Genomic DNA, 16516 nt, shown 5'->3' with positions numbered 1-16516 from the left:
ATAAGCAAAGCAAAAGGTTGGTAGACTACTACATCAGAAGTGGACTTAATCACTGCTGAAAGATACTCAGCTCATAAATAAACAAGAACAAGTAATTTATATACTTGTACTGTTGTTTTTTCTCAACTTCAACATGAATTATTAGCATTGCACCTCAATGATATATGGCATATAGTGTAGCGCCCATTCTTTGTGGTATATACAAATTGTGATTTATACAGAGGGAAGTTTATACAAAGTACTGGTCCCGCAGAATATATCTTGTTTAAAATGTGGAAAAATAATTTGTCAGACTTTCATCAAACTTCATGACAGCCGCAGTACAAGACAGTCTCAGTACAAGACAGTCTCTATATCATGCACCTGACATCTGTCTGTACTTAAACTATAGTACATTTCCCACTACAGATGTTACTATACTGCAATAGAGCAACTTCAAATCAGTGGCATGCGACCATGTAAGTGTATTCTGTATTGTCAGTTGAGAAAAATATCTTTATAATATTCATGTAATAAAATTATCTTGTATCGTGTAAATCAACTTTTCAAGAAAAGTCTCTACTAAAGATAAGAACAAAGGCTCTAGAGTGGATCTGGACTTGATGTGAATGTAGTTTTAATCTCAGTTTACTACCCCATCAACCACAATGGGCATCAGCATAATTTTTGCTAAAATGTCTCTGAAATGTATATTAATACTTGCGGTACCCCACGTATATACAGTAGTTCTGAAAAAAACTGTTGTTGTTGGTTGAGAATATCTCGAAGTTTCGATTGAGTTGCTCCAATCGTTTTCAGGAGAATAATATCTGCAGAAATCCCAAAACAGTAAATACTTATATGTTCTTGTGTGTGAGACTTGCTAGTGATCGGTTGAAAACTAAAAAATAGCTGAGACTACATGTAAAAAGCTTAAATAGCTGTGACTCTGTCTCTTATACACATCTAGATGTGTATAAGAACTCTCACATATGCTCACATATACAGTAGTGGAACTACCGCCAGAGACACTTTTATTCATATAATGAAATAAAGGGACTTTTTGTTGATGAGCTATGCTTGATACGATTATTACTGTACATGTTCCTTTTCGAGCACTGCATTTATTATCTATTTGTTTATATAACTATGTTTGTAGATACTACAGTACAAAGTACATCTAGATGTGGTGTATAAACGTATGAGATACAGATCAACTATATTAAAAATATATGTTAATGTTAAACAAATTTAATACTAATAGTACAGTAGGCTTAACAACATACTGCATGAGATTGTGTTAAGGAGAAGGTTAATAATAATGAAAGCAGCAAAAAGAAGATAACGTAGGATACTGTAGATAAACATAGATGTAATGTTAATTAACAGTTAGTATAATAATACTATAGCAGGATGTTTAAATAAATGATGGAACTTCTTAGAAATTCTTTCTCTTCTACAAACATTGAATTAATAATGAAAGACACTCTATAATTAAATCGATTGTCTTCAGGTTTGAAGTGAGCGAAGCCTGCCGGATTTGTTGGTATACATAATTCATAGTGTGGGATATATCTCTGAATATTTTGTTTAAGTTTACTCAGTTACAGTCTTGTTGTAAATGTCAGTTACAATTACTTTGTGTGCCAGTTTCATAACCTGTGGGACGGCAGTCAATAAACTCAGTCTGTAGAGAAGAGAAACTATCCACTACATCAGAAATACATTACAACCTAGAATACAAAAGAAAATAGAAAAAATGATGTGATGTGGGTAAAAAATGTGGAAGAAACACCAGTGAAAAAAATAGATTAGAAACATCATGAGGATGACTACCTTGAGCACTAGATTAAATAATGGTAATAGTGATTGGTAGGTGTGTGGGTAGATTGAGGGATGATTGATGGATAATTAATGGATGATTGGGTAAAAATGGGAAGAAATGCCAGTGAAGAAAGAAGAATGGAAACATGAGGAGGACTACATTTAACATTGGATTAAATAACGATAATAATGATCGGATGGTGGGTGGATAGAATTGATGGATAATTGATGAATGAAAAGGTAAAAAAAAAAAATGACTAGAAATGCTAGTAAAGAAGTAAAATGGAAACCTGAGGAGGGTTAAGTTTAGCATTGAATTAAATAACTATGATAATGGGTGGGTGTGGGTGGATGGATGGATAATCAATGCATGATTGATTGATTGATGGATGGATGGTGGATGGCTGATGGACAATGTACATGGATGGTAATATTTAGAGATATACTGTAGAGACAGGAAGAAATGCAGAGGAAAAAAATTAACAGTTTTTCTTTCTGTACTCGACATACAGTACTTCATTCTTCAACTGAATAAATAAAATAAACAACAATTTACATTTCCAGAATTGTTTGGTACTATTATACTGATCTCAACATTATGCCATTTCCCTCCAACAGTAGAAAAGGACATCCCTCGTAAAATAATAGAAAGTTTTAAAGGCAGTGGGCACAAGGTTGACAAGGTCAACAAGGTCAACACGTAATTCAGTTAGTTCATTTGCAGTATCTATTAGCATTCAATACCCAAGACAGCTCTAATAATAGCTTTAGGTTTTCTCAATAGTGTGATGACTGCTATTGCTGCATTTATCATAGATGATTGGACAATCACATTATGGAGAATGTTAACAGGGTTTGAATTTCCTCAAAATGCTCCATCAGGAAGAAGTTGCTGTAGGCTATGGCTTTTACAGCAACAATCAACAGTTTTTATTGTTTTTAAGGGTAAAATCAGTTGTTAGGCCTAGCCTGGGTTAAGCAACTCGACAGCTAAAAGCTTGCTGTCAATCCTGGGATTTGCCGTTTCTACAGCAATTGCTGTCGTGCTGTCGTGAACTTCGAACCCTTGTTAATCTGTTCTTCTTGTGGGTACGGATGTGAACCCCTTCCCAAGTAGTTTTTTTTTTTTTTAAAGATGCAACCGGATGACAGTTGGAATATACAAAAAAAAATAAAGCTACATTCACACCAAAGTCCAGTTCCTTGCCGGACAAAAAGTCATGATAAAAATTGGCTCAGTGGTAAAGAATAGGATAGTTCAAATTTATGCGATTGCGAATCCAGACTCTGGATCCAGAGTGATGGATCTGAGAGCCATTTGTATCTTGAAATTGTAGGTTTTTTTTTAAGACCAATCAGTAATGAGCATGTTGATGTTGTTCCGCTTGTTTGATTCAATTTATGCATATGTACTTGAACCTGAATAACCGTTTTCCATGCGTGAGGTGAACGCAGCATTCAAAAAACGTAACAACTCCACTATTTTTTGCCCAGGCTCTAGAGTGGATCTGGACTTGATGTGAATGTAGTTTTAATCTCAGTTTACTACCCCATCAACCACAATGGGCATCAGCATAATTTTTGCTAAAATGTCTCTGAAATGTATATTAATACTTGCGGTACCCCACGTATATACAGTAGTTCTGAAAAAAACTGTTGTTGTTGGTTGAGAATATCTCGAAGTTTCGATTGAGTTGCTCCAATCGTCTTCAGGAGAATAATATCTGCAGAAATCCCAAAACAGTAAATACTTATATGTTCTTGTGTGTGAGACTTGCTAGTGATCGGTTGAAAACTAAAAAATAGCTGAGACTACATGTAAAAAGCTTAAATAGCTGTGACTACATCTAAAATGCTTGAAGAGGCCCATTTCTCAGTTCTAGAGGCTAGCAGATTAGCCTCCCTGGGTCTTATTAGCGCTTCTTTGCTAGTCCCCACTAGACTGATTTGGAAGTTGTCAGTAGAACAGCTTAGTACCTGGTCGGGCAAATGGTGGTGCGGCTACCTGTTAGTTTGATGACTGCCTTTGTACTTTCCTAACCCTAGTCACTGAGCTACGACGACCTTGACAGATAGCAGAATAGATTCAAGTGAAGCACATACTGTAGTTATGATTGTGATTCTATTCTTGTTGAATATTGATTTTAACAAGATTGAATCCAGTGCATTGTTATGGTTTGTTACCTTGTAATTACACTTACTGTTGCCTCACCATTCACTTTTGTTGTCATAAATAGTTTGTATTCAATAAAGAAGGGCATTGTTATTAAGACTTGTGTTGTATGTATACAGAAAAGCATAGCAATGATCATTTTGTGTTGGGGCACAAATCTTGTTTACTACTACGTGTTGAAACTTTTTGCATGTATAAGTCTCAGAATTGCAAAAAAAAAATGGGAAACTATTTTTGTCTTGAAAATGTTATCATCATATATGTTATCATTGCCAAAGTATGCGGTTTTGTGGGGGGGCAAGTCTTCTGCGAAGTCCCACCTCAAGTCTTCTGGAAATTGGGAAGGGCTCCTGCACTCCCCCAACCAAGCAGGAATCTTCCGAAAAATAACCCATCTGCTAGAAATTCATGATATTGGCAGGTTTTTACTAACCCCCTGTATTATCGTCTCCTGGAAGTCAAGGCCAATGGGTGTTACCATGCACAACAAATTATAATTAGTTAAGAAAGGTCATTTAAACAGATCTCTTCCAAGTGGAAGTGATTTCTTCCAACTCGTGTACCCTGAAGTACAGTATGCAATATTGTAAGTGGTCAAGGTAGCTTGCATGATACAGTAATACAAACTTGTGTAGTGTAAAGCACAGTCTTTAAAGACAATATAGCAGTTTATTGTGTGGACACTGTAAAGCATAATCGCCTGAAGAAGTTTACTGTGTGAACAGATGCTAATGGATCGAATAACGTTTCTTAATATTATAGTCGCTTCATGGTTGTTATTTAGCTTTTTACTGACAAATAAGACTTAAAATAATCATCATAGATTATGTAAAGCACAGTCACAAGCAGTTCATTGTGTGATTGTTGTAAAAGCATTTTCACATGAAGTAGATTACAGTGTGCACACACACTTATGGGTGAAATAGAGTATCTTAATATTATACATTTATAAGTCTACCTACCAGGTTGTTTAACTTTTTATTATGGTAAAATAAAAAATAATTGTCTTAATCTACTACGTGTTGAAACTTTTTGCATGTATAAGTCTCAGAATTGCAAAAAAAAAATGGGAAACTATTTTTGTCTTGAAAATGTTATCATCATATATGTTATCATTGCCAAAGTATGCGGTTTTGTGGGGGGGCAAGTCTTCTGCGAAGTCCCACCTCAAGTCTTCTGGAAATTGGGAAGGGCTACTGCACTCCCCCAACCAAGCAGGAATCTTCCGAAAAATAACCCATCTGCTAGAAATTCATGATATTGGCAGGTTTTTACTAACCCCTGTATTATCGTCTCCTGGAAGTCAAGGCCAATGGGTGTTACCATGCACAACAAATTATAATTAGTTAAGAAAGGTCATTTAAACAGATCTCTTCCAAGTGGAAGTGATTTCTTCCAACTCGTGTACCCTGAAGTACAGTATGCAATATTGTAAGTGGTCAAGGTAGCTTGCATGATACAGTAATACAAACTTGTGTAGTGTAAAGCACAGTCTTTAAAGACAATATAGCAGTTTATTGTGTGGACACTGTAAAGCATAATCGCCTGAAGAAGTTTACTGTGTGAACAGATGCTAATGGATCGAATAACGTTTCTTAATATTATAGTCTCTTCCTGGTTGTTATTTAGCTTTTTATTGACAAATAAGACTTAAAATAATCATCTTAGATTGTGTAAAGCACAGTCACCAGCAGTTCATTGTGTGATTGCTGTAAAAGCATTTTCACATGGGTGAAATAGAGTATCTTAATATTATACATTTATAAGTCTACCTACCAGGTTGTTTAACTTTTTATTATGGTAAAATAAAAAATAATTGTCTTAATATTGTGTACAATATTAAAGCACAATCACCTATTTAAAAAGGTAGTTCATTTATATGAATGCTGTGTAAGGCTGTAGTTTTACTGTGTGAACAGATGGATCAAATGAAGTTTGTTGACATTATTGTCTCCAAACAGCTGTCTACTTTATTTATGTAGCGTTATTTTGGTAAATCAGATTTAGAATAATCTTATTGAATAGAAATATCTGCTTCTTAAATACGATGATTAATTTCTCACTGCTGTGTCAATGGCTGAATTGTCAGTTGAAAAGAAAATGTGCTTAATCCTATTTAAGGATGAACTTAAAAAACATTCGTTGAGATTTCTGGTCTATAGTGACTCAAGGATTAGCTAAGAAGTCATAAATTAATGAATTAATACTTTAATCGAAGTCTGCATCGTTCTTTCATTAATTTATAATGGGTTTTGGTTGAGTTATTGGATTAGAAACTAAATGTACTTAATCCCATATAAGAATGAACTTCAAAATAAAGCAGTTGAAATTTTTAGATTAAGTGATTCAGAGAGTAGCTATGAAGCTGCAAACTTCAATGAATTACTGCTTAATAATTGACTATGATTTACTATGTTACAGGCTTCTAGCGTTTTGACAGCCTATTGTTTATAGTACTAGTAGTGTTGAATGCAACTGTGAAATACAACAGTAAATTATAGGATCGAGTATAGTTACCAAATTCTGTAAGAAAACCCCTTATAGTTTTGAAATAAATATCAACGTTCTTTTTCCTTGTTTTGGAAGGATAAACAGAAATAATTATATAAAATGAAGCAAATTATTAACAACTTTAAAATGATTATGCATCAAATAATAAATTATTTAGTAACAAGATTATAGATAGAGCAGTAGCAACAGTAATAAGAACAATAACAGTAAAATACAAAACAAAAATTACATAGAATATAATAAGAATGTCTACTGTATACAGTAGAAAGATTCTATAATGTTCTTATGAATTGCTCATTTTTGAACCCAATTGAATGCTAGAAAGTCTAAACCTGTTTGAGAGTTACTGCACTGTAAAAAGAATGGTTCTTTTTAATATTCATAAAACCAAATTATGCAGGTTATGTGACAAAAATCATTCCTCTTGGGATAGAAAACAATTACAAACATTAGCAAACCGATAGAAAACAACTGAAATGGTTATTGATACTGTAATGATTAACTTGTTTAAAAAATGTGCTGAAGTTATTAATAGGCAACATATATTTCATAAACTTCTTAGTGATTCATCAGAACAAATTTGATGTCATTTTTATCTACATTTATACTAAGAAATATTAAGAGTTTTTTCAGGCTGAGCCCATCAGTGAAGGGAGACATTGCTAAATGTAGTGAGACGAAGCATCCCTATAAATGAATACTAAGATTTTCATTGGTTTTGAGCACATTCAAGTCATGTTGATGCATTTTCTCTATGAAATGAAATATCTGCAATGTTAGTTAAAGTGAATGTTGTTTGAATCTGGGTTAAGACTTTCTTTTTACTACAAACCATTGATAATGGTAAGCACTACTGAAGAAAGTAGATTTTGTATGACGATCTTGCCTAGCTACCACGGTATATCGCTATCCAGTAGACCTAAGCTACACATTGGCTATGTCACTCACTATGTACATAATTTTCTTTATGTAGCATTGGTTATTTACTCAATCATGCATATCTAATGTCATTTTTACATTGACGGAATGTACACATGTGAATGCATCGCTCACTATGCATACATTAATTTTCTCTGTGTAGCATTGGTTATTTGCTCAATCATGCATATCTAATGACATTTTTAAATGGATTGAAAGTACACATGTGAATGCTGACTCTCGGTAGCAATATCGTGATGAGATTGTTTATTGTGTGAAAACACCGCCATCTACTGATTTGTTTTGTTTTTATACTTGAGTGAAAGCCGACTATTTAAGTGTATTGTAAACCTTTGATAGTTTTTCATACATACATCTTAGTATTAGAAATATATTCATTTAGATTGCTATGTCAATATTTAAAGGTCTTGTTACATTTCTTCTTTATCTTCATTTTTGTAAGTATTTGCTGATGATTAAGGAACTAGTGTCTGCAGTGGTAGGTCTTTGCAACAGGTTGTGTCTTCTCTTTTCCACTTTTTCTTCCATAGCCTATTTGCAAGTTAGGAATAGGTCTGATGCCTGTGATAGTAGGCCTATGTTGCATTTTCAAATTCAATAAAGTTTTTCATTATATTATTTGATCAATCTTAAAAATAAAATATCAAATTCTAGATTTCCAAAACACCATCCTTAAACAATAAAATTAAAGAAAAAGTAAAAATTTTTCTTTAATCAAAAAAGCAGTAAAATATAAAAAAGCTTAGTAATATTAAACTAAAAAATAAGTGAAATAAATTTTTTAAGAAACCTCAAAATAGAAATAGATGAAATTTTATTAAAAAGTAAAATAGATAGGAATGCTTTTAAAGGGTTTTCTATTTAGATATCCAAAATTATTTAATTATTCAGTTAGTAACACTGTATACTACTATAGAAAGTTTGATCTGGGTATTTGCTGGCTTATCAATATTGTATAGAAACAATGTTTGGTCGGGATTAACTAATACTTACGAGAAATTTAATGTGTTACGAATATAGTATGACAACAATGCTGTGAAATGATCCATTACTGTATTCTAACCATACCTGTCTGACTTCACCAAGGTGTTGAATGTTTGAACCTGTGACCTTGATAATGCATATTACACGTTCTCTTACGTTATGTTAGTGCCTTTTCTTTTGGTTACAAAGCGGTTTTTTTTTTGTTTTTTTTTTTATCATTAGTCATTCAGTCCACATGTCTAAGCATTGCTGCTATATCAGTGTAAGAGCAGGCAACCCCACTAGGTACCTAATTTTATCAATGCAGATTAAGTGACATGCTTAAAGAAACAAAATGCACAACAAGGGATTGAAACTCCGAACTCTAGGTCCTCTTATTGTCCAAGTAAGAACACGCCAGCTCAAATTTCTGGGCCATATACTTCGCCTTCCAGATAATGAGCCTGTGAAAGAATACGCCTTGTATGTACAGGTCTGCATCGCGCCAGTACATTCTGTTTTTACAATATATCCAGTGCATTTTGGGTGATCCTGAGGGAATGCTGCAGCCACACCAAATTATCTCAATGGCCCAAGACCACAAAAACTGGAGAAAACTTGTGGTCACCTGCTCTGCAGGCGACTAATGATGATGAAGTTGGTTCCAGTAAATGCTCCTTTTAAAGCTTATACCTGTAATGTGGAGAATATTAAAAAATGGTCGTTTTTTTGGACATTAATGCTGGATTTGGAATGGTCAGCCCCATATTATACAGGTGCATTTGGAATGGCCAGCCCCATATTATACAGGTGCAAATGCACTGGGAAAAAATAAAATAAGTGAATAATGGCCATAATATATCTTCTTGTTATTTGACAGTGATGAGATTTAAAGTGTTGAAATTGTTTGCCATTTGTTTACTCGTGTTCAATTCAGTAGGCTTAACTGAAGCTTTAATGTTGAGTATGTTCTTCAGTAGATTATGATCATTTATATTGAGTGTTCCTTTTGACTAACGAATGAGCAATCGCAAGTCCATGTGAATTTCCGGAAGGGATCGCCACTAGGAACTGTGATGTTACAGTGCAAACTGAATATTACTAAGATGTATAAACAGTGCCAAAATTTCTCTCGAAAGCCCTCCATAATAAATCTTGGAATGAAGTGCTTGGTCTCTAATACCGTTATCCTGGACTCAAATCCTGTAAAAATCCTTAGGATTTCTTCATATAAACAAATGTACTCTTAAAACTCAAGAGTGTCATAACTGTCTATCCTGTGATTGGTCAGTGCACTTGTGCATGAATGTCTTTGCATTTGCTTCTCACTTGAAAAAGTTCACTTAAAGGTCACTGAGTAACCCAAAGCTTCAAGTTATTATTCTATATAAAGTGCTAGTATTTGTTATTTATTTATTTATACACTTGGATGTACTATGAGAAAAATTTTTTATATTAACAGTGACTTTATTTATAAGTTGGCTTTAATTATCAGTATTTTTAATTGAAAAAAAAAATTGTATTACTTAAAATTACAATTAGTTTTATTAATGTAATATACAGATAAAAATATTTATTATTATTATTATTGCTATTATTATTATGATTATTATTATTATTATTATTTATTATTGATATTATTTGTTATTATTATTATTTATTTATTTATACACTTGGATGTACTATGAGAAAAATTTTTATATTAACAGTGACTTTATAAGTTGGCTTTAATTATCAGTATTTTTAATTGAAAAAAAATTTGTATTACTTAAAATTACAATTAGTTTTATTAATGTACTATACAGATAAAAATATTTATTATTATTATTATTGCTATTATTATTATGATTATTATTATTATTATTATTATTTATTATTGATATTATTTGTTATTATTATTATTATTTTAAAAATTATTATTAGTTGTCAGAAACATTAGAAATTGGATGATGTAGCAACAACAATAAAAATAGAACTGTTTTATCGATAATAAACCACTTAGCACAATGCATGTAAACTTACTGCAAGCTTTTGTCATTGTTATCAACATGACTTCGTCAGACTAGTTGATAACATTCATTGTGCTTGGTTTATTATCGATAAAACAGTTCTACAGTTAAAATAAGCAAACCAGATTAAACAATTAAAATAAAAATACAGGTACAAATGAAAATTAAAATGCAAACTAAAACAAAAGATATATAATGAAAATTGGTACTGTAGACGATCATCATTAACCCCGCTATCTTCGCCTACAGCAGAATGCGTGCTAACATAAGTTATTTGTTTCCATAGTGCTCGACCTTTGACGAGATACAATATTAAAAATGTGCAATAGTTTTGTTTTAGTTATATAGTAGTAGTTATACAGTTACAATGACACTATGTTTGTTTTCATTACGTAATTGTGCACTCTACTTGTTTGGATGAATTTAGTTTTTAAAGTAAAAATACGAAAATATTAACCTGATTTCAACTGTGACATTTGAGTACAAAGTCATTATATATTTCGCTGTCAACACCTTTATGATAACGCTATGTATTTTCATCCATGGAGACTTATGCATCAATGTTCGTAATATGTTACGCTACATCTTTAAATACTTGCTACGGTCGGTGATTGCTTTAAGAAGATGCACATTGCTTTTTGCATTCAGAAAGAAGGAAATCTCCATTTCGTTTCGCCTGAATAATCCAACTTACGCCAGTTTTTTTCCCTTTGAACATCTTTGAAGAATAATATTATAATTATCCATTCCTGTTAGGAATCATCCATTTTTCCCAGGCATATTCATCAGATTACAAAATTATACTGTTGGGGAAGGGTCAATCAACAGTGATCCCAAGAGGGTAACAATAATTTTATTATGTACACTTCTGAGGCTTGGGATGGGAATGGGGAGGGGATGTCATACAGTCGAAAGAATAAATTTTATACTGTGTTGGAAATGATGAAAAATGGATAAACCCTTTTGTTTAATGGATGGACCCTTTTGTAGAATAAATCTTCAGCAAACTCATTTAGATGGAGAATAATTTGCTCCAAAAAATTAAGCAACAAGTCTATTTTGTGAATAATTCACCAATATCAACATGCCTTCTGATAGGGAACATCCCTGAATATTAATGGAATCATCCATACTTAGCACATCTTTGAATCCTCAGGCCATTGATCATGTTTAATTATAATTGTTTATTTTATTATTTATTTTTCTAACAGTGCAACATCAATGATCATAATGAGACGGTATATTAGATCTATGAATATTATTTTTTAGTTGTATTTTTGTACTACTTAATATGACAGAAAATTCGTAAAATTGCAAGTTCTGTGTTTGTAATATGAGCAATTTTGTAAAGTATTTGTTGAAAGTTAACAATATCTTCAGACGTAATATGATGTAGAAATATGAAAAAGATAGGTTTTTGACATATCTAGTGATATTTTGATGAAATAATATTTAAAGTATAAGGTTATTTTTTAGAAACATTTTCATCCTGTGAGGCTTAATATAAAACATAAACAATACCATGCACAGAAAGCTGTTAGGAGAGACAGCATTCGATCCAAATATGATTTTTTATTTGACTACAACAGTGATATTTTTAATGAAATCAGATTAATGTATTGTGATGCAAATTTTTTTTAACCTAATGGCTGTGTTTTATAATACTGTAATATGTAGGTTTTTATATAGCGCTATATACAACTAAGTCTCAGAGTGCTTTTCTGTATTATTACCCCAGTCATTGGAACGATGCCTATGGGGGAAATTCCATAGTTTGCTGCGTGTAATATATCAGCGCATTTTTGCACTCAAACGGGTTTAGCCAGAAAAACAAATAGGCTGTCCAAAATGGAAGCCAGTGGGCGTGGTAATCCCCACCGAGTATTGGTACAAAAACAATGTACATTCAATCAATTAATGTTGTTTTTATCAAACTTAAATATGATTTAGCTTTAGTTTAATGTAACATTCGATAGATTTGAAGAATATAAAGAATTTGCTAAAGGTAGACTAGGCCCAATTAGGCTAGGCCGAACTGATTAGGCCAAGCCATCCAAGCCGTCACGGTAAAAGTGGCCATCATAAATAATTGTAGGCCGTCCAAAAGATGGCCGAACGGCTCGCTGGCTAAGCCTATGCACTCATACCTCCTCAGGTACCTCTTATACCTCCTCAGGTACCCCCTTATACTCCTGAGTGGAGAGAAGCAATGTTGATAAGTACCTTTCTCAAGTACACTTAATCGAAATGTACAGTGAGGGATTGAAACCCCTACCTTGAGGTTGGGAAGCCAAACCATTCCCTCTGCGCCCAAACTACTTCTACAATATATAGATAAATTTTTAGTATTTTGTGTGTTCAGCTTCACTAAAAAAAAATGCTAATCTTAACCGAGGAAATAATAGTAATTGACATAAGAAAAACCCAGTTGCAAAATACCACCATAGTTACTGTACGTCATGTCAGTGTTGATCTTGTAGCGATGTTCCATAGTCCTCAAATAAATCAAGTACATTGTAGATTTACTATGTTTATGTTTTAATTGGACAATACATCTTTAAAATACTCAAATAATTTTTTCTCAAGGATTTTAATAAGTCAAGGAAAAAGGAAGGAAAAGTCTTTATGAAACTACAGTTTTCCATTAGTGGTGCACAAAAGCGTTGCATTCGCTATAAAATAATACATCCACAAACACCATGTATTTAGAAAAAAAACCAAAGTGATCGCATCGTAACAATGCCTGGCAGTGAACAATTACGGTTTTCTTACACAAATTGTAACCGGAGACTTTGCACTGACAGATTTGTAAATCCTTCACCAAATGAACCGACGTAATCGTAATTTCAGCGAATGCTATTAAGATTAGAATTCCTCGCTGGCATTTCTCATTTACTGAAGTTGTCCTTTAGGATATCTCGTGGATATGCTTTGCATATTGATGAGGTAATGTATTACCACTATCTCAATTATCCTCAAGATGAGGGAAAACAAGTACTTTATCATCATACAACAGGTAAAATATCTGACAGATAAAATTCTTTTACTGTAATGGCAATTTGAATTCTTACAATTTTTTTTACAGGTGATTAAAGAGTTTGTATTCCAACCCCCTGTTATAATTTTGTGTGGAACCTTCCCACAAGCTTGTCCAACCTTTGGGAGACTTTGGACAGCTGTGTTGCTAGTCTACGGTAGGCTCTTCCATCCTGAGGTACACAAACCTACCAATAACAAGTTATAACGGTAGTCAAAGATCTGTATAAAGTACAATAAATGATGATGGATAATTTATGATTTTCAAGTTACTTTTATTGATATCTTATTTGCAGCCTTCCTAAGGCTGCATTATAGAATATTTAAATCAAAATATTAAAATTACATTAAAATAGTTTTAAAAAAAATCAAGAATCAGAATATTAATACAAATTTTATTGAATAAAATATAGTATGTCTAGTAATTATTAAAAATATGGAAATATATAGACACAGTTGAGAAAAAGTATAAGAAAAAGAATTAAATAAGTATGAGCACATGAATAAAAACATTGACAATTCAAGAATGAAAACTATTGAACATGAAATATATATATATAAAAGAGCACAGGTAAGTATATGTCATACAAAAAGGATAAGAACGAAAATAATGACCACACAAAAAAATGTAATTACTATATTGGAAAGGCACCACTCTGCAGTGGGTTGAAATTAAGGACAAAGGATGAAAATATTTGACATCATTTTTCATACTGCTTTTGCAGACGATTCTTTCTCTTTACTCTACGATAAATAAGTATTAATAGGTTAAATCTGACCGTATCGTTTTTTTTTTTAATTACTATTTTGCAGAGGTCCTTTCAGCGAGGTGAGGCGATGTATCCACCGTGAGACTAGCCAGCAGTTTGCTGTCAAAATTGTGGATGTTGCTAAATTCACTGCCAGTCCTGGATTGAGCACAGAAGGTAGGTCTTAAGTATGCTCTACTTAGTATCATTCAGTGAATTCTTAAGATTGATTGGTTATGTCATTCCCAACTTCATTTTGATGGACAGTACACTTGACATTTAAATCTATGAATGCAGTAGAAAAGCAAGTCATTAAAAAAAAAAACTCACAGAACAAGCCATATTGATCCTGCATTGTTATTGAAAAAAAGAAACATTTAGTAATAAATCATTATTTCCTCTAACATTTTTTGATTTCAATAGTTTTACATTCATCAGCATCTGACATTATGACCTTATAGAATTAAAATCAATTTTTTGTGTATGAATAATCAGCCAGAGAGCCTTCTTTAACCAGAAATAGAATACTAGACAAGTGCAAAATAAAATGGTCCTGTCATAAGCAAATGTTTGTCTTTTAATACAGTAGCAAGAATTAAACAAAATAATAATTGTTTTTAATGATATGTAAATTCTGATTTATGCACTTTGTGATCATCAGGAAAGCAGATCATAATTTCCATATGTATAATAAAATCAATTTTAACTTATTCTCCTTATTCTTAAAGACAGGTAATATTTTTGGATAATGATCAATTTTACATTAACAAATTATTGGAGCAGGTTTTAAATATATCCATTACAGCTCAATATATACTTCAATTACTGTATTTCTTATTCTTGTGTTAACTAATTAGTAATCTTAATTATTAATTATATACAGGATGGATGAATAAAAGTACATTTTCCATTCCCTTTTTCCATTGTTTAAATTTCTCATCAGATATATTGTAAAATGTCATTTTGAACATCGTTATCAGAATACGAATTTATTTTTATAATATATATATTATTAATATTTTATAATATTAATAAATTGGACACGTAACAGTTTATTAATATTTTATAATATTAATAAATTGGACACGTAACAGTAAAATAAAAAATTTAAATTACAAAACAATGAAGTACAAAAAGACAGGTTAGCGATGTGTCTAGAAAAAATAAAACCTGACACTAAAGTAAATTCTCTCCAAGTTCTGTTGTTAAGCTACACTTTCAAGTACCACTGTTTTTCTTAGCATATTTTTGAAAACCTGCATAAACATGGTTTCCCCTCTCATAGGAAAACCTAGAATCGTAAGTCTTCGTTATCCTTCTAAATCTGTATGCATTCCAGCTCAATCAAAAGATAATTCCGATTCCATTCACATTGAATAGACTTGCCAATTACAGATTGGAAATGATCTATTTATAGAGCATGCTATTATAGTACTGTAACTTGTTCACATTATGAGGTTTCAAAAGGGAAATTGTTTTATAAATATTTTATAGATGTAATGAAAAATAAAGCCCTACAACAACCACTAAATAATAATAATAATAATAATAGAGCCTTCCCTACAACAACCACAAGATCCAGATCTTCTTTTTATCCTTCTGCCGTTAGGGCACTCAGTGATAGTTTGTAGGTTTGTTTTAGGTCATGCTTTTTCTATCTCACTTTTCTCACTTGCTTTGCATGAGCCAACTCAATTTCACTGTATTCATTTTGTTGTACAATTACAATAAATAACATGACATTGGGTTTGGAAAGTCAGTACCTCATCAATTAATATTTCAGTGCTATAAAAATAATACACATTTTTTCCTCAACCAAAAGCAAAACTAATTTGCTTTAGTCTTATTTTCATAGAAGAAAGAGAGTACAGTAGAACAAATTAGTTAGAACACCCTTATTAACGGGGTCACTTTTTTGACTTAATGAGAAAATATATCTATTTACAATATAGTCATCCCCTATTTTGGGGGATATGCAAGTGGATCCCTTTTTGGTTCTGAAAAAGTCTACCTAATAGGTGTTCTACTGTATTTATATAAGATTTTTTGAATATACTGATAATAATGGATAATAAAATTAATGATATAAATAAATATTACAGTTAAAATGGTGTTAATTATGATGGATGATTTATATTACATTTGATTTAACTTGCTGTGGCCTTCATTAATAGTTTGTTACATTCTTCACCAACTTAAACATAAATTTCAAGCATAAATGCATTCATTAATGAGCTGTAGCTTAACATACAAAACCAGTGTTCTTCCTGACAAAGATTTCCACGAGCTCCTTGAATGTTCAAGATCGTTTACAAATCACTTGGGATATATTT

General features: G+C 32.1%; 1 protein-coding gene across 1 annotated transcript in view; it reads left to right on the top strand.

Annotated features, from left to right (window-relative positions):
• LOC117109320 (peripheral plasma membrane protein CASK-like) overlaps positions 1 to 16516 on the top strand; it is a 68395-nt gene that overhangs the window by 17674 nt on the left and 34205 nt on the right. The window contains exon 3 of the mRNA XM_033251591.1: positions 14248 to 14360. Coding sequence (XP_033107482.1) covers positions 14248 to 14360 — 113 coding nt within the window. The remainder of the gene's footprint in view (positions 1 to 14247; positions 14361 to 16516) is intronic.

This window comes from Anneissia japonica, unplaced genomic scaffold (assembly GCF_011630105.1).
Source record: "Anneissia japonica isolate Jap-2015-1 unplaced genomic scaffold, ASM1163010v1 scaffold287761_len698747_cov189, whole genome shotgun sequence".
In the NCBI taxonomy this organism is placed as follows: domain Eukaryota; kingdom Metazoa; phylum Echinodermata; class Crinoidea; order Comatulida; family Comatulidae; genus Anneissia; species Anneissia japonica.
Note: the sequence above shows the minus strand (reverse complement) of the source record. Positions and strands in the feature narration are given on the sequence as shown.